At 36.2% G+C, this 19,670-nt stretch overlaps 1 protein-coding gene across 2 annotated transcripts in view; it reads left to right on the top strand.

Annotated features, from left to right (window-relative positions):
• Positions 1-1,574: 1,574 nt before the first annotated feature.
• The window catches only part of PRPF18 (pre-mRNA processing factor 18), a 41,373-nt gene continuing 23,277 nt past the window's right edge, over positions 1,575-19,670 (top strand). The window contains exons 1-6 of one of the 2 annotated variants that reach the window (XM_045533726.1): positions 1,843-2,019; positions 7,830-7,907; positions 8,022-8,048; positions 10,517-10,621; positions 15,347-15,460; positions 18,733-18,879. In XM_045533726.1, coding sequence (XP_045389682.1) covers positions 1,954-2,019; positions 7,830-7,907; positions 8,022-8,048; positions 10,517-10,621; positions 15,347-15,460; positions 18,733-18,879 — 537 coding nt within the window. In that variant the 5' untranslated portion in view covers positions 1,843-1,953. Of the gene's footprint in view, positions 2,020-7,829; positions 7,908-8,021; positions 8,049-10,516; positions 10,622-15,346; positions 15,461-18,732; positions 18,880-19,670 lie in introns of both variants that reach the window. The other variant, XM_045533719.1, reaches the window with a different exon arrangement.

Here is a 19,670-nt window from a genome sequence, read left to right on the forward strand (position 1 = left end):
CTGTCCAGATAACAGCTTGATATTTTGGTATGTTTCCTTCCAATCGTTATTCTATGTGTATATGTTTTTGTTACAAAACAGAGAACATTCTACTTTTTTGCTAAACATTATATCATGAGCATTCCCATATCAATGAATATTTTTTTAAATGTGGTTTTTAATGGTTCCATGTTATTTGGTGGTATGTATGAACTATAATTTATTTAACCATTCTCCCATTTAAGACATTTGGGTTGTTTCCAATATTTCACTTTTTAAATAACTATTGCGATGACACAGGACACAGGTGTTTTAAATGAGCACATTCTCGTTTAGAGTCAGGATTGATTGGTTCTTTTGAGGGTTTCTAAACTCTCCGGGTCATCTTTTTTGCCTCTTTTATATTGAAAAGCTTGCTCTTCAGTTTGCTTGGTCAAGAACTCCTGTCTATCACTCTTTGTTCTCAGGCCTTAATCAGGATTTAATGCACATGTTTACATAAACACTAAAATCAATGAAAATCAAAATTTAAAAGAAGGCTGCAGCTAGTACCTACTCCCGTTTAGACTGATGGTCTCCCATCTGGCCAGCTGTTCCTTTGTGTTCCCTGTAAATTTCCATTACTGTTATCTATCTCAACCCTTTAGGCTTTTTTGTGTCATAACATTTAATCCCTAAATCAGGAAAATGCTAATAAATTATTATTTTGCTCATTGAATTGTAAGTGACCCAGGAAACATATCCATGCAAAAGTGCCACCATGTTTAGTTCCAGGACATTTTCTTTGTAAAATATCTTAAGCTTTCAAAAGCCCTAAAATTCAGCAATGCATTTTAGGTAAAAGAGTGAATTAACTTCCTATCTTGGTTTATTTCTGGCAAAAGGCAGATATCTTTTAAATGCAATATGACCCCCCACCCCCAAACTTCCTAAATTGAAATGAACAATTCTCTGTGATCTTTTGTTATGATAAACCATCTTACCTATTATCAATTCACTGAACTGAATGATATTCCTCACCTTTTTGAGTGGGAAAAACTAACATGTCAAATACTGTTTCATTATAACAACTAAAAATTTTTTTAAAAAATGCTTCAGTGGCATGGAACCAAAAAGAAATGCAAGCAGTTTTTAGGGTCTTTAAAAAAATCTCTGACATATTTTTTTCCCCCTCCAATTTAATTTTTTTCTTGGGTTGGACTTAAAAAAGAAAAGAATTTCTGATTACATCTGCAATCACGTCATTGAACATCTTGATTGCTAAACACATGACCAAAAAACACGACTTCAGTTAGCTTGAGGTAAATGCTCAATTATCACCAAGATATATGTAAGCAATCTAGAACCGAGGGAATGGAGACGAATTTACTTCTGAAATGCCTTAAATGGATGTAGCTGTTTAACTTCCCAGGAAATTTAACAGGCCAGCAATGGACACTGCCCTTTCACTATGTACTTATGAACTGGTATTATTATTTAGGTTTTTCTCACTCTCTGGTACATTAATTTTTGCAAGCAACTTCAGAAATCCTGATGTGAACTTCTAAATATAATAAGTAAGGATCTTGCCTTAATTGGGGTGTTCTACGAGGAGGCTTTTGGGCCTGAACTAGCAGGTGCAAGCGGGTACAGTAAGAATAAAAAATGCAGCACACCGACCTCAACACGATTCAGAACACTTGGGTTTCAATCCGCGTTCACGTGTGCCTCTCAGCGGGGGATACCACAGGCGCGCTACCGGAGGGCGCCGCCAGGGGGCAGCCACGCGCAGCCGCTCCGCCAACAACAGGCGCCAGGGAGCGCTTTCTTCCCTCCTCTCTCGCTCACCTCAGCTTCCGCCGGAAGCAGCCGCAGTCAGTTGTTTGCTGTTGCGGCTTGCCTGTGTTGCCTACGGTGGGTTCCCGGCGGCTGGCCGGGCGGGGCTGGGTCTGAGGAGCCGGAGAGGGAAACTCGACCTTAAACCCGGGCAGCGAGATGGACATTCTGAAGTCAGAGATCCTTCGGAAGCGGCAGCTGGTGGAGGACAGGAACCTGTTGGTGGTGAGTACCGCTGTGGCCGTGGGGTTGGGTATCGAAGAGTGTGTGTGGGTGGGTATGTGTGTGTATGTATGTGTGTTGGGGTGTCGGGGGTGATGATACTGAAAAGATTTGGGGCGGGGATGGCGTTTAGCGAGAGCCCTGCCGCCACACCCGGGAGGCCTCCGCCTTTCCCCCAGGTCCACCCCTTGGCACCTCACTTGGGAGCCCTAGGGATGGAAGTGTGGGAATTGCAGGAAAACCCATGGCTTTGGCTATTTCCCCTCTCCCGACTGCCCTTACTCCCCTCGCATTTTGCTCCATCCCCACTCCCATCTGTCGGTATTTTGCCGGCGTTCCCCACTTCGGATGGTTCACTTCTGTGGTCTCACTGAGCGTTTGTGCCCAGCTGAAACACGGAGGAAGGGCAGTCTCAGAACTCTTCCTTAAAAGTTCCTTCCTAGTAGCAAATCCCAATGTTTTTATTCTCTTCCCTCTTCTTCCCTATTCTTCAACACATACAAAGTCCGTAGGTCTGCTCTTCATTGATGGGAAGGCTAAAATTCTTTCGGAGAGGTTCTGAAAAAGAATTACATGATTTGAGAACTTCCTTAAAAGTTGGTTTCCATTGCTTTATTGGATAACAATAACTTAGACCACTGGCTCTCAAAACTTTTGGTCTCAGGACCCCTTTAGGCTCTTAAGAGTTACTGAGGATCCCAAAGGACTTTTTTTTTAATGTGTTATTTCTATCGGTATTTACCATGTTAGAGGTTAAAACTGAGAAACTTTAAAAATATATATCACTGATCATTTGGATAATGGTTCACCGAGTTATGCAGACTTCCCAACTGTTGACACATTTCATTACACAATATAAAAAATCACTTTATTTAATATCCACTGACCCTGTCGAGAAACTTCTTTGCTCTTGGGGAAACCATCAAGCGCATGGTGACAGGTGTAAGTCTTTTCCTCTTAACTTCCACTTGAAAGCTGGCATTTTATCATAGGCAGCAAATACTCTCAGTCGTTTTTCTGAAGTGATCATCTCACTTTGGTCAGTTTGGGAAGTTGTTTGCCAAATACCAAAGTCTGGAAAACCATAGTTTGTCAGGTATTCTTACACATAAAATGATAGTCCATGAAAAACAGGTAGTTGCGTTTGCAACTCAGTTGCATAATTGATTTTCCTCCAGACAGCCCTCATACTTAGGCATAAACGACAAGTGCTCTATGCATCCTTCCTGTTTTGTCACACAGGATATTACAAAGATGTAGTCAAGGACCCAGACTTAATAAAATTAATAATTTTACCACTTCATCAAGGAGATGAAGTGAAACTGGCTCCCTCTGAATGCAGTGACATAAGCCAGGACTACATATGATTCTATCATATGTTTTAGTGTTTAAGTCCATTTAAAAAAAAAAAACAACACTGCGTGGGCATCAGGAAATGATTTTCCCACCCTCTCTGTAGCTGGAAAACATTTGTCTATGTGGTGCTGTTGTTCCAGAACAGCTGTCTCATCTTTTGCCATTTCAGGTGGTATGTCAGCTTTTTATGGTTCAATCTAATTGTTGAAATCAAATGCTTAACTGGTGAGTGCCTCTTTGTCAAACTGAGGAGAAACTACTAAAATATCCTCCTCTTACCTGTCCTAAAATGTCGCACTGGTAAACTACCCTGAGGTAAGTGTAGTGTCTGCATTGCTAGACTACCGATGCTTTTGAGTCCGGCATTGGTAAGTCTTCATTTAAGGCAAAGCCTCACTTATGTGGAAAGCCAGGCTGCTCTAGGAACTCAGTGGGGAGTACTTAGTAGGTTTACTAGTTGTTCTAAGGATGAGCTTTGTGTAGAATTTTAGCTTTTTTTTCCTTCAATATTTATTGAATGTTTCCCACATGCAAGATACTATACAGTGCCTGAGAGGATTAAAAACAGTAATGCTTGGTCCTTTTCTTAAGGAACATGCCTTCAGTTTTACAGAGAAAATAGAAACCAACAGGCAGGAAATTCCTCAAGTTTTTCCTTGTTAAAATGGATGAGGTTTCAGTTATATCTTGGGTCAAACATTCCATCTATGTTTTGGGTCACAACTCACCTTTTTTAGCATCATCAGGGACCTTAATATCAGTTATTCCCTTTGTCCCTGTGTCTGCAATCTCTCTACTGGCTTATCTCCATCAGCACTGAAACATGCAGATGTCTTCCGTCTCTAAAAAGATACATATACTGTTCTTTATCTTTATAGCCAGCTGCTTAAAATAAATTCTAATTCCCACTCACTCTTTAACCTGAGACAGTCTGGTTTCTGCCTCCATCATTATACTGAATCTGCTCTAATCAGGGAAGCTAGTGACCTCTGTGTTTTATTAACCCACCTTACAGCATTTGACATTGTTGACTGGTCATCTTTTGCTCTTCCCTTGTCATGTTTTATACCACAGCTTCCTCTTTTTCCTTCTATTTCTCAGGCTGCTTATTCTTGATCTCCTTTACAGGCTGGTGCGTTTTATTTTGGTCCCTAAAATGTTGGTTTTTCTTAAAGTTCAAGCCCAACCATTTTCCCTTCACTGAGTATTCTCTTTTGCAAATCTTATACTCACCTCTGTGATTTTAGTTACCATTTGTATTGGGGAATTTATTAAGAAATAGAGGCATTGGATAGACTTCCCAATATCCATCAGTTCCTTGAAATTTTATTTAAAATTTAGTATGTACGTGTGTATATGACCCTCTTCCCCTCCCCCTGTTTATGATGTTATTAAAGGGGTCTTTGACTCAGAAAGGTCAAGAACTAGTCATTTCTGTGCTGGTGACTCCAGTTCTCTGTGTCATTACCCCTCACACTGGGTTCCAGCTCTGCTGAACCTTTTTCATTTTTTCGATTCTTTGAACTTGCCTTTTTTCACACTTATTTATCCCTTAACGTGGAATAGTCTTCTGTAATCCTCTCCAGTTCCTTTCTTTCAGTAGTAGTCAGCAAGGACCTTTTGAAAGTTTTTTTTATGATTGTGAAAAAACACTGTTGTAGGGAGTTTGTTGCCATGTTGATACCATATTTTGACATCTGCAAGGTAGATTTTTTTCCCTCAACGTTTTACTATGAAAATTTTCAAACTTACAGAAAACTTAATTATACAGTGCACACCCATATGCCTTTCACCTAGATTCTGTAATTAAACCTGCAATTAATATTTTACTGTATTTGCTTTATCATGTAACTCTCCATCTATTCATCCTTCTGTCCATTCATCAAGCCATCTAACAATGCAGAAACTATATTTACCTGAGAATAGTTATACCAGGCAGGGCATTTTAGGACAGGTGATAGGAGGATATTGACTATTTTGATGATCACAGATTAACTGTAAAAGGCTGGGATACCATTTGAAATCACCACAGATGAGGCAGTTCTTCAGGAATAGCAGTACCACAGAGACAGGTGTTTTTCAGCTGCAGATAGGGTAATGAAAACAATTTGCTGATCTTTATGCATTTCAGATCACATTATAGACATCAGTACTCTTACCTCTAAACAATTTGGCATACATATCATTAACTAGAATCAATGTTAATGTTTGCTTATATTTCTTTGTGTATATGCACAAATTTGTATACAAAGACATGCAAAAATCTTAAGTGTACTGTTCAATGAGTTTTGATAAGTGCACACATAACCCAAGTAAACCCAATAATAATTACCTTCATCCCACCTTTGAGTCATTTCCTGCCCGTCTGCTCCAGAAGTAATCACTATTCTGATTTCTTTCCACTCAATTTTACCTGCTCTAGAACTTCACATAAATGGGATCACACTGTGTACTCTTTCACGTCGAGCTTCATTTGATCAGAATGATGTTTTGATGTTACTGCATGTATTTGTTGTTTATCCTTTTTTTGAGCAGTACTCTGTTGTATGAATATACCCAGTTTGTTTATCTTTCTTCCTACATATTGGTCCTGTCTGAGAGGATACCACTATGTATTTGCCAGCTTATTTGAAATATAACAGTTACATTCTACATAGTCAAAAGGAACAATTTTGGATGCCGAAATAACATTTTGGGAGTGAAGAACTGTAGCTTGGAAGACTAGGTCAATACAACGGATTTGAGGACCAGTTTTTGTCCTAGCTGTTACTCTTCCCCTTACTAAGTCCTGGGAATGTTACCTAACCTAATTCTTGGCTTTTTCACCTCTAAAAGAGGATTAATACTATTTGTCTTCACCATTCTTAGGGTAGTTTTGATGTTCATGTAATACCATCAGTTCTTTACCCCAGGTAATATCATCATCTTTATATCTGTAAAACTGTGTTTGGAGTCCAGAAATGTGTATTGCATTAATAAATGAACTTTTAGAAAAACTTTATTCTGGAAGTTTTAAGCAACATAAAAGTAGGGAAAATTGTATCATGAACTTGTATACTCTTCTCCTAAGACATAACTGTAGAAAATGATATGTTCTTATATAACCAAAATATGATCACACCCAAGAAAAGTAAAATTAGTTCCTTAATCTCATGAGATACTCCTCTCACATTCATGTTTCCCAGTTGAATGAAAATACATAGATTAATATGTTTTTACAGTTGGTTTTTCAAATCAGATTCACACAAAGTCTGCTCATTGCAATTGATTGTTATGGCTCTTGGTTTCTTTTAATTGAGGACGTTTTCATTTCTCCAACTCTCCCCTTTTTTCCCCCATGTCATTTACTTGTTAGAGAAATGGGGCTAGTTTTGAAAATGTATCAGATTTGCCGGATCGCTTCCTGGCATTGCCATTTAACTAATTCCTCTGTTTCCTACATTTAACAAGAGTACTTCATAGATGATGCTGTGCGCTTCCTGTGGTATCACATAGGTGGTGCTTAATCTTTTACTCATGCCAAGCTTAATCACTGGGTTTAAATGTTGGCAGCCTGATCTTTCCATTGTCACCATTAGCCTTTCTCATAATGGTTTTAGCATCTGTTGATGATCCTTGCCTGAATGAATGAGCTTTGAAACTATGAGGTGCTAAGTACAGGTGTGGAGGTATTGTTGAGATACTATTAATGTAATTACTGTTAATAAAGTAGGGCAATATCTTTATTTGAGCAAAGTCAACAATGAAATAATATACAAGAGGCAGAGCTTCAGATAATAACAAGCCTTCAAATTAGGGACTGTAGATTTAACAGTGAGGATAATTTTATATACAGGATTTAGAGCTTGTCTCTTTACATCAAATCATATTAAAACAAGTTCCTGTAAACCATCTTTTTCATCAGAAAGATTCACCAAGACCATTCCATATCTAGATTATTTTAAGAATTGAATGATATAAGATTCCAGATGACAAAAAAGAATTTAGACACATTCTTGGAGCTTTCTTGGTAAATGAGATTTCAAATGTTGGCTATATATGCCATAATTTTTGTTTGATTAGGAGAAAATTAAAGTATACCATTTTATGTGTTTCATAATGAATCCATTTGAAGAAATTATCTTTGAACTCAAACATTAGGAAATTAAATCCAAACAACATGAACATTTGGAAGCCATTTTAGTTTCTTCTCTTTGCTGTTGGACGTGCTTACTCAAATAATACTGCAAGAAAAATACTTCAGTATTCATCACAGATCAGTACCCAGACCCATAGTGGAGGAGGGGTGGCGCGTTTGGGGAATCAATGTATTATTCGTCTCTGGAACAAAAAAATAATAATTATCAAATTCTGGAAAAATCTAAGTATTTCAAAAAGTTTCTAAAGGTGCTTGCTGATTACGGGACATGGAATTTTTCCCAAGGATACATTATTAACTTACTGTTTTCCTTTAATAGGAAAATAAAAAATATTTCAAACGTAGTGAACTTGCAAAAAAAGAAGAGGAAGCATATTTTGAAAGATGTGGCTACAAGGTATGAATGCCTGTTTTTATGTTAAATTGTGTATTTCTGAGTTTAAATTTATACAGCTGTTGTTAAATGACAAAATCATTGATCTTTGTTCAATTTATCGATGTTATACATTAGCCTATAAATGAGAAGCCATCTGGAGAGGTATGAGTTTTGGTTTTTGCTTTTTTTTTTAAATCTTGAATTTAGGAAAATACGTGCATGACTTTTGGCTTGGAATGGTTTGGCTTTTTGTGGACAGCATGAAGTGGCTTGAGATCAAAGCTTGAAGTATTTTAAAAAATTAAATCCTGGATCTGAGACTACCTTATTTCCTCCTCCACCACCACTGCTCTCCCTTACCTCTCCCAATAAAACAGTCGATTTTGAAAGAGTTCAAACACTTTATTCATTCAGCAACAGTGATATTAGCAGTGGTATTTCCCCTGCTTTCTCCTGAATATTTTAAGCCGTTGGTTTTATGTTTGCATTGTTAATAATTCCTTTTGGGCCCTAAGTACCTCTGCCTGAAATATAGCACCATACACATTTATATGCTTTTGTTGTAATAAGGTATCACATTTCAAACATTCTTTAGTTTAATGGATAGAAAATGTAATTTTGAAATATTTTTAGAAACAAATGAGTTATCTGGAAGGCTTTGCTTGTATATTTTAGGAGCATGACTGAAATTATCTTTGAAATTACCTAGTTAATAATATATTGGGGTTTTTATTGGGAGGGGTTACAGGTTATGAGGTGGAGAAGTTATGTTTAAATTATTTTAAAATACCTACTGTACCTAGTACAATAATTTTTAACTCAAAGTTAAGAGGTTCTATTGAAATACTTTTGTCAACTCACACATTTGAAATCAACTTTTTGCTTGTGAAACATTAACATACAATAATACTCTTGTGCATGTAATGGGGAAAGTTCTGGAGGTGAATTTATCTGGCATAACATCTCTAAAAGGAAGCATGAGGAATGCAAATGGTATGTATATGCATTTGGTTTTATTTTGTAGTGTTGTGAGAGGGCAAGTATTACAGAAAAACATAGTTATGTTTCTGATAGGTTTTTAAAATACAAAAGTTTGTATTTCTGTTTTGATAATTTTCCACAAAGATATTTGTTTTATTTGCTTTTATTTTAGGAAATGAAAATACCTTTTATGTAAATAACCATTGAGTAGATAGAAGAGTTCTCATTTTTTCCTTGCCCAACGTTGTCTAATTCAAACTTGATCTGGAGTGAGAATCACCTACATAGGTTTAGTCTGCTAGCTTGCTGCATTTCCAGATCCCTAAATTTGAACCTTTTCAACTTTTTGAGAAGGTAGGAAAATTGCTTATAACTTTGAGTCCAGCTGACAGATTATCTTAGATTTTTCCCCAGAGCTATTCGCTGCCATTATATAATTAAACATGCTTTTGTCCTGAGATTTTTGAGAAATACCTGTTTCTATGCTAAAAAAGTAAGCACAGGTTTTCTTTATGAAGATGTTTTAAATATTTCCTTCTTGATAGTAATAGCAATATAGTATGCATTACTTTTATTCCTTTACAGAAACTAGCTACCATTTTTTAAGGCTTGATGCTAATTTGGTCTATGACAACATGAAAATTTAGGTTTTTTTATACTTCAGTTTTACCTCAGTATGAATTAGTTATGATAAACATAACCTTTAACCATAAACTACAGAATCATGAGTTATATGATTTTCACCATGTAGCCTTTCTTAATTGAATTTGAGTTTTTTCCGTAATGTTGATCATCTTCAATATTCTTTTGGTCTTAACTCCTTTCAGCATTTTCGATTTATCTTACGGTCAGGTGGGAAACCACGTTTCAGTATCTGTTCACAGATTACAATGGGGCTTATAAATTGCTGAGCTCAGTTTTCCTAAACTTTGACTTGGGCAGAAAATTTGAGAAAATATGTGAAGAGATTTTTTTTTTTCCCTGCAGGTTCTTATAAACAAGAGGGTCCACTCTTTCTTTGGGTGGCATGAGTAGGGAGGTGCTTTTTTTTATTATTTTTCTACAAGGCTTTTAGCTCAGTTTGTGGGCCAGTCCTGTATAGCACTGAATTTTTCTATATGTCCAACAGTGATTTCTCTGCATTTGGAATAATTAACCTTTTGAAAAGCAGGATGGGAAAAAGCTAGCATGTGAAGTTTCACAGGTTTCTGTTGGAAAGCAATTCTTTAGTCATTTTGAAGCTGAGCAAGAATGTAAGACTCTGTAGGACGATTTTCTTAAGAGACGAAGCAAGTTGGTTGTTTTTAAGAAAAAAGTACAATTCTTTAGAATCTGGGGAGAAAGTGAGTGCAGATTTTAGCCCTATTAAATTTTGATTTTAGAAACCATGATAGTCATGCCACTTTTTAAATTGCAAGAATGCCATCTCCCGTGTGCATGCTCTTTACTTGTGATGTCCCTGAAACAGGTACGTTTGATAAGCTCTTAAAAGCATGTACATTTACTGTGAGCTCCTTACTCAGAGGAACATTGGGAAACCTTCAGTATGTAAAATATGTTTAATTTTCATGAAAAGCTAAGGTAATGGAATGATAAATATTAACTGTGTTTTAAAAGCTGAATTTCATTTCTCTTGGCTATTAATATAGATACAGCCAAAAGAAGAGGAACAGAAACCATTAGCTTCATCGAATCCAGTATTAGAACTCGAACTGGCAGAAGAAAAATTACCCATGACTCTTTCTAGGCAAGAGGTAAGTTTATATATGAGTGTTTCATGAAAACAAAAAGGAAAATATCCACAGTGTTTACATTTATCTCCAGTTCTTTCCAATAAGTTAAATGTCATTATTTCTCATATAAGATGATTTACTGACCTAAAAATACTGTGCGGCTAGATGGTTTTCTTCATGAAGTTCTAAATTAATCTCTGCTTTTCTTAATAGTATTACGTTTTCATAGAGTATATCCTTGTAAACTTTAAAAAATAAACATGAATATACTAGATAAATATTAAATGTATATATTCTAAATAATGATATGTAAATTATCTGTCTAAATTATTTTAAATAGTATATTTTGTAACCTGCTTTTCTCTCCCTTATTAGTAAATCTTTGTAAATAAAAATATAGAGATCTACATAATTTTTAATGACTGAATAATTTCCCATTGTTTGCACCACAATATTTTAAAAATGATTTCTTTTCTTTTCTTTTTTTTTTGAGACAGAGTCTCGCTTTGTTGCCCAGGCTAGAATGAGTGCCGTGGCGTCAGCCTAGCTCACAGCAACCTCAGACTCCTTGGCTTAAGTGATCCTACTGCCTCAGCCTCTTGAGTAGCTGGGACTACAGGCATGCGCCACTATGCCCGGCTAATTTTTTCTATATAGATTTTTAGTTGGGCAGATAATTTCTTTCTATTTTTAGTAGAGACGAGGTCTCGCTCTTGCTCAGGCTGGTCTTGAACTCCTGACCTCGAGCAATCCACCCGCCTTGGCCTCCCAGAGTGTTAGGATTACAGGTGTGAGCCACTGCGCCTGGCCAAAAAAAAAATGATTTCTTTATTAATAGTTATTTGGATTGCTTCAGCATATCCCTATTATGAATAGTACTAAGACGAACATCCTTGTATAGACATCATTGAGTGCATAATAATGTATGATTATTTCCTTTGGAAAAATTTGGAAATGTGTGATTTTTAGGGCAAAGACTATATGTATATTTTTGAGACTTTTGACACATATTACCAAATGGCTCTGTAGATATTAGGCATGTTGTACCAGTTTATACTTCCACTTGTAGTTTGTCCGTACCCTGCTCAGTATCAATTATGATTTTACTTAAAACCAGATTTTAAGATTTTCATGTGATACAAAGAATTCAAACGTATACAGAAGGGTATAAAACAAAAATGTCTTCCCTTCTTCCTGTCTTCTGCCCCCACCCCCAATCACTTTCCAGCCCTTCTGCTATCCAAAGCCATTGACTTATTAGCATCAGTGTGCGAGTGTATACTTTTACCCCCCTTGCACACAGGTGAGATGATATGCATTTGTACATTGGTCTGGTCTATTCACTTAAAATACATTTTGAAGACCATTTTATGTTGGGGTGTGTGTGTATATAGATGAAAATTTTAACAATAAATATGATGTCGGGCAAGTTACCTAGTCTATTTCCTGAATGCCTTGTGTATGAATGAAGATAATAGTAGGGTTTACCTCATGAGATTTTTATGATTAAATGAGGTAATACATGACGAGAACAGTACTTACTAGTAAGTACTCAATAAATTTAGATACTGTTTTTAATAGTAGTTCTGTAATTTGTTAAGTTAGCCATTTACTGATGGATATTTAGGTTGCTTTCAGTTGTTTGCTGTTATAAACAATGCTAAAGTGAACATCCTTATGTATATATCTTGATACATTTGTATGAGTTTATCAGTAGGATAATTCCCTAAAAAAAGAGTTTCTGATCAAAGGGTGTCTATTTGATTTTTGATAGTATATCAAATTGTCCTACAAAGAAGCTGTGCTAATTTAATTCCCATAAATTTGTAAGAGTACTAGTTTCCTAGCAACTCTGTCAAGTTTTTATTGTAAAATGTTTTGGCCTTTGCCAATCTGAAAGCAGTCTTATTATTACTTTAAATTTTTGACAGACTGGTCAGTGAAAAAAGTATCTTGTTTTAACTTGAAACTTTCTCTGTTAATGGTTATTAAAATTGAACATGTTTTTAATGTGTTCCATGGCCACTAATGTCTCCTTTTGTGGAATTGCTATTTTTATATCATGAAATTGGTCTTATTGATTTGTAAGTCAACGTGGTTATATATTAAAGGTGTTACCCTATTTTCATAAGTGTATCTGTGTCAGATGTACATATAGTGCGTATTTTTTTATCAGTCTGACATTTGTTTTTTGCCATGCAGAAGTTCTAAATTTTTATGTGATCATATCAAACTTTTTTTCATTATATTTTTTCCTTAGGTGTCATGCTTAGAAAGATTTTCCCCATCCCTAAGAGTTAAAAAATGATATAATAGTATTTTTTCCATTACCTTTATGAGCTCATTCTTTATATATAGAAAATATTTTCTTTATATTTTAATTAACTTTGTATTTAAACTGAGCGTGTATTAATTTCATAATTACAGAAGTATTTAAAATCTCTTGTCATTCACGTTTTAGAATTGTTACTTTATGATTTAGCAAAAAGTTTTGTATATTAGAATTTGCTTTGTATTTTTGAACATTGAAAAGTTTGGATTAAAAGGCAAAGTACTTTTAAGAAGTTGGTCTTTTCATAAACTCCAGTATTTTTAAATCATTGACTAATATTACATGTCAAACACTGAACAAAATGTGAGGAAGATACGGTTCCTGCCTTCACGCAGGGAGCTTCTATTGAAATAGTAAAAGAAGACTCAGAGGCTTAAGTTCTTTCACTGATATCCTTTTTGTTCTCTGGCACATTTTTTTTTACCTTAGTTTCTTTATTTAAAAAATTAGAATAATAGAATTCTTGCACTGAAAGGAAGTTTGAGGTCAGATCATTTATCACCTTGCCATAGGCAAAACTGCTGTTACAGAATCCCAGATAGATGAGAATTAGCTGTTTATACTATTACATATTTAGAATGTATTTCTGATATCCAAAAAAAAAAAAAATTACATAATCCACATAACTTGGCCTAAGTTATTTTAGCCCCTAATTTTAAGGAATGTTTTAAAGTGATAACTAGGTCAAATTCCCTTTTTTTTCTGTTCAGGTTCTTTTCATCTTTCATTGGCCCTGACTCAGTCAATCGTGTATTCCCTTTTTTTTCTGTTTAGGTTCTTTTCATCTTTGATTGGCCCTGACTCAGTCAATCGTGTTTAATCTTTGTGCACCCTCAGCAGTCTGTTCCTGTTGTGTTACCTCTATAGTGTGAATAGGGCTAAATGTAAGTGATGGAAGTATGGTGTCTAGGTGAAAAGATTGTATGTTTTGCGTTTCTCACAGATTGACACGTTTGCAGTATTTTTTAGTTCTGCATACCACATTTTTACGCTGGCCGTTATACAAAAGGAAACTTTCAGAGGAATGACTGACTCTGGAAACCATCATGTGAAAATTAGGGCAAGGATATTTGGAATACTTAGCCTAAAGAGAAGAATTAGTAGAGACACTTTAAAAAGTCCATTGAAAACAGATCTAATTTTAGAACAAGATTGAATATTCTTTGCAGTTTCATAAAGTAGAACTAGGATAAATGGGGAGAAGTTTGAGGGAAGTGGATTTCAGTTTTGAGAAGCAAAATTTATCTGTCAAAACTGGGATGGGATGTTTCATGAAGAGAGATGATTCCTGTCACTTGTCAGACACAAAATCTGACAAGGACATTTTTGAGGTCATTTCTGCATTTGATTGGAGATAGCACTAGATGACCTGTTAAATTTCTAGTTTAATCTCAAACTTCTGTTAACCCAGTGAGAACCCGATGGTTTCTATTTATTTTATGCTCTCAGATAAAGTTCTTGGTGTTTTTTGTTACTTTTAAAAATTTGGATCAACCTTTATTTTCTTAATTATATTTTCTGTTTTTTTCTCCTTCCTTTCGTTTTTTTAAGTGATGGTATTTTACTCTGTTGCGCATGGCGTGCAGTGGCGTGATCATAGCTCACTGCAGCCTGGAACTCCTGGGCTCAAGCAATCCTGCTGCTTCAGTCTCCTGAGTAGTTGGGACTACAAGCATATGCCACCATGCCCAGCTAATTTTTTCTTGTTTTTTTGTAGAGACAGGGTCTCAGTTTGTTGCCTAGGCTGGTCTTAGAACTTCTGGCATCAAGCCATGGGGTTGATCCTCCTGCCTTCACCTCCCAAAGTGCTGGGCTTGCAGGCATGAGCCACTGCCCACCGCCCGCTGGTGGCAAGCATCTACATTTCAAAACAAGTGTTTGGTCACTGAAAATATGTTAACATAAGGGATTACTATTGTCTTTTGATTTTTTAAAAGAAGGCTAAGAGCAATTATAATTATGTAAAATGAGGACCAAAAGCTCATCCTCCTATTTTTTTTTTTTTTTTTTTTTTTGCAAAAAGTAATTTTTTTTTTTGTCTTACAGAAAAAGGGATGGTTTATATTAGGGGTTTGCTTTAGATTTGAATTGTAGATTCATAGACGGACTACTTTCTAGGAGGTATTTGGTCATAAATTAACAGTGACATTTGAGTCAAAATATTAATAGATTTTTAACTAAAGTACTTGATTTTCTCTTTCATTCGTAGACATCTTTGTTTAACATAATTGAAATGATGAAAATATTTGAAGGATTTTATATTTCACTCAGAAATGTGTTTGGATAATTAAGTTCATTTTATTAAACCCAGGTTTCAGTTTTAAGGTAAAAACTATACAGATTGTTTTGAGAGCTTAATTCTTTTTTTCTCTCAAAAGTTAAATAATTTACTGGGCATTTGTTTCACTTTATAGGTTATCAGAAGATTGAGAGAAAGAGGAGAACCAATCAGACTATTTGGAGAAACTGATTATGATGCTTTTCAACGTTTAAGAAAAATAGAGATCCTCACACCAGAAGTTAACAAGGTAAGAACAAATCAGAAAAAAGCTAGAAAAATACCACTATATCACATAAACTAGAATAGAGTCTGACTGATTGCATTATTACAGGTGAAAATGGAAAGATAAAGTCAGATTACTATTGCTAATGTAAATTTTCATTAATTTTTTAAAAAGTGCATATCTTAAGCATACAGTTTGGTACATTTTGATAAACACATACAAGCATATAAGCACTAGCCATATAAAGGTATGGAATATTTTCATCACCCAAGAAAGTTCCCCGTTGCCCTTTTCTGAGTCAGTCCCCACAGCCCTCCTCCTCCACTCTTGGGCAGGCACCTTTTGGATTCTATCATCACAGATTAAATTTTGCTTGTTCTAGTATTTCATATGGATAGATTCATAGAGGTACATGTGTGGCTTCTTTTTTCTCAACATAACAGCTTTTAGATTCATCTGTGTCGTTGTGGGTATCACTGGTTTCCTTTTCATTTCCCAGTGATTTTCAATTGTATGAATATGTCACAGTTTGTGTCCAGCTTTGGGTTATTAGGAATAAAACTGCTGTGAACATTCTTACACAAATCTTTTTTGGAACTACATTATTTCTCTTGGGGAAATATGTTATATCTCTTGGGGAGATACCTAGAAGTAGAATTGCTGAATAATAAAAGTGTATGTATGCTTAACTTCATGAGAAATGTTAGACATTTTCAAATATCAGAGTTTAGTATTGTTAGTCTTTTTCATTTTAACCATTCTCTTGTATGTGCACTAGTATCTCATTGTGGCTTTATTCACATTTCCCTGATGACTAAAGATGATAAGCATCTTTTCGTAGACTTATCTTCTTTGTGCAGTGTCTGTTAAAGTCTTTTGTTCATTTTTTAATTGGATTGTTTGTCTTTTTGTTAAGGAATTGTAGTTCTTTATATATTCTGGAGGATAAGTCGTTTGTCAGATATACAGCTGTGTTTTATGACTATTTTCTCCTTAATGTATGGCTCACCTATTCTCTTAATGGAGTCTTTTGCTGAGTAGAAGTTTTAAATTTTGATGAAGTCCAATGTATCAATTTTACCTTTTATGTTATTGCTTTTTGTGTCCTGCTTAAGAATCGTTGCCTGTCCCAAGGTCTCAAAGAGATGTTCTATTTTTCTTTCTAAAAGCTTTATTAAGTTTTTGCTTTTACATTTAAGACTCTAAGGCTCTGATCTTGTTTTATGTCTCAGCATAGGGTCTATTCCATGGTCTCTGGAAAAGAGTATGTTTTTGCCTTGGTTATGCAGTTCAACAAATGTCAGTTATGACAGTGTTGTTCAGATCTTCTGTGGCCTTACTTTTTATTTCCTTACTCTGTCAGTTGCTGAGAGGCAGGTGTAGTTATCTATGGCTATGTACTAGACCACCCCAAAACTTAGTAGTGTAAAAGGATTTATTATTAGAAAATCTTTTTTGACTGTCTGTGACTGTAACAAACCATCCTGAAACCTGGTAGCTTAAGATAATTTATTAATATCTTTCACAATTCTGTGGTTTGATTGGGCTGGACTGGGCAGGTTTTTGCTTGGCGTCTTTCGTGTGATTGCAGCCAGGTGAAGGCTGTGGCTGAAGTCATTTGAAGCCTCACCTGGACTCGTCTTCTAAGCTGGTGTCTTTGCCTGGCATCTCAGTTGGAATGGCAGGGATACCCAAGCTGGCTGGACCCCGCTGGTTCCACGTGCTGTTTGCTAGCTTGGAATTTCTCACTGCTTTCTTTATTCATTGCAAAACCCCTTTCCTGCTTCACTTCTCAGCATTGCCATTCCAGCCCCACAACACTGACAGTTGCCTGAGCACTTTCTGTCCTCTGTGTCTGCAATGATGATTTTTTCTGTGCCTGCTGTGTCCTTCTCTTGCATGCCTTGGTTGAAATCTTGTCTTTACGCTTTCAGACACAGTTCAAAGATTATGTCTCTTCTCTGAACCTATCCTTGGTCCCATTTGGAATTAATTGCTTCCTTCTCAGTGCTCCTACAATTAAACTTTTGTTAGTGCACTTGCTGTATTTCATTAGTATTAGAGTATGTGCATATGTATCTCTTCCTGTTGGGCAAGGGCTGTTTTACTTTTATATGCCAAATTTAGTGCTTTGCATGTAGAGGTTTTTAGGAAAAAGCACAGGAGCCTAAGGTCTGGATCCCATTTCTGGATTATTAACTATGTGACCATTTGTGCCTTATAATCCTCGTTTGTAAAATAGAGGCAATCATATCTGGCTCACTGGGGTGTAGTGAGAATTAAATGAGATAACCTTTGGGAACATGTGGCATTATACTTCATACATAGCAGATACTCAGTGAATGGTAAATTAAGTGTTTTGAGTTGAATGTTTCTCTTATGTGTTTATGAAAGGACAGTAGACAATGATCAGGTGCTTCTAATATAGTAACATTAGGAGTTAACATTTATTGAATGCTTACTGTGCTCCAGTGACTGTTCAAAACACACTGTACAGTTATGAATTTATTTAAATAACTTGATGTTTGTAAGGCTCTGGAACAATCCCATTACATAGAAAGTGTTAAATAAAATAAAAAATAACATCCCCATGACAGCCTTCATGGTAGATAGTATTATTATTCCCATTTTATAGGTGAGGCCACAAGCATACAGGGGTTAAGTAAGCTGCCCAAGAGCTGGTAAGTGGCAAGGATTTTGCGCCCAGGTAGCTGCTCTCAACCACTGCCCTACGGCCATCTCACGGCCATGGTGCCCTGGCTCTCAAACCTTGCAGCTGATTCCCACTCATGTTTAGGAAACTGAGGCTTCCATTTTTTATTTAATGGTCATAAACTGGACATGCCTGAAACATGACATTTGCTGCTTTGTTAGAAGCATAGCTGAAGCCTGGGATACAGATGAGACACCAGTTTTATTCCATTGACATTTCTGACTGTTTCGGGTGTTCGGAGTAGTTGAAATGAGGTTAGACATTGTCAGTGAACTGGGAACATGGGTTGGGGACTCTGATGGAGACCTGGCCACCTTCATTAATCCTCATTAGGAAATTATGGCATTTATGAAGATTCTCATTTGGCATTGTCATTCACGTCTATTTTATTTTTCCCATTACCAGACTTGGCATTGTACATACATTCTTGGACAGTAATTTTAGTTGTAAAATAATCAATGTCATTTGAGTCCCTAGTTTTGCCAAGGTCTTAACTGCTTGTGGAGAAAAAAATGAATTGTATATTGTTGATGAAAAATCACAGGTGAAACATCAATCAAATGTACTTTTCCACCTTTCTTAGGGCTTGAGGAATGACCTGAAAGCAGCTTTGGATAAGATTGATCAGCAGTACCTCAATGAGATCGTGGGTGGGCAGGAGCCTGGAGAGGAAGACACACAGAATGATTTGAAAGTTCATGAAGAAAACACGACAATCGAAGAGTTAGAGGTAATCTTTGTACCCAGCCCAGTCCCTTCCCTCCCTACCCCTTTTCCTCTGGAGCAGGTGGGTGAGTGGATCACATCTTTCCATGCAGAGCACCCTGCTGTCTTTGGTCGGTGCAAAGGCCCTTTTGACTCCTGCTTTTACTTATTTACTCTTCTTTTTCTCAGTCTCCACTCACATTCCCCTACTTCTTACCTTCAAAAGTAGTCATTCTGATATGTTGGATGTGCACCCTTTTATTTGCTCGTGTTCTTTTAAAGCCTGTGGTGTTTTGTGTGCACATATTTTTGATTTACAGAAATGATAATTGTGCTGTGAAATTCTTTATTATTTTTTTTCACTTAGCACCATATTCCTAAGACCCATCCTTGATGCTTTAGTTACATTTAATCCTTTGCTTTTAATTGCTCCATAATATTCCATATATTATGGCATTCACTACATTTTATTTTTTTGTTCCCCTATAATGGCGGACAGCTAGGTTGTTCCCAGCTCGCTGTTACCACAGACAGCTTTGTGACGAACAATCTTGTGCGTAACCACTCTGGCTTAAAAAAGTGGGATTGAGGGATTTGTATATGTGTATTTAACTTGTCTGAGTGCTGCCAGGTTGCTCTCTGGAGTGGCTGTCCCAGTCTGCACCCACTTCAGCAGCATGTGAGGGTCTCATGTCCCTCCATCCCTGCCAACACTTGGCAATGCTTTGCTTTCTAATGTTTGCCGCAGTGTTGCATATGGGGTGATATATGTAATTTTAATTAAAAAGCATGGTTGTATCATGTAAACATCTAGCA

This window comes from Lemur catta, chromosome 1, assembly GCF_020740605.2.
Source record: "Lemur catta isolate mLemCat1 chromosome 1, mLemCat1.pri, whole genome shotgun sequence".
Classification (NCBI taxonomy): Eukaryota; Metazoa; Chordata; class Mammalia; order Primates; family Lemuridae; genus Lemur; species Lemur catta.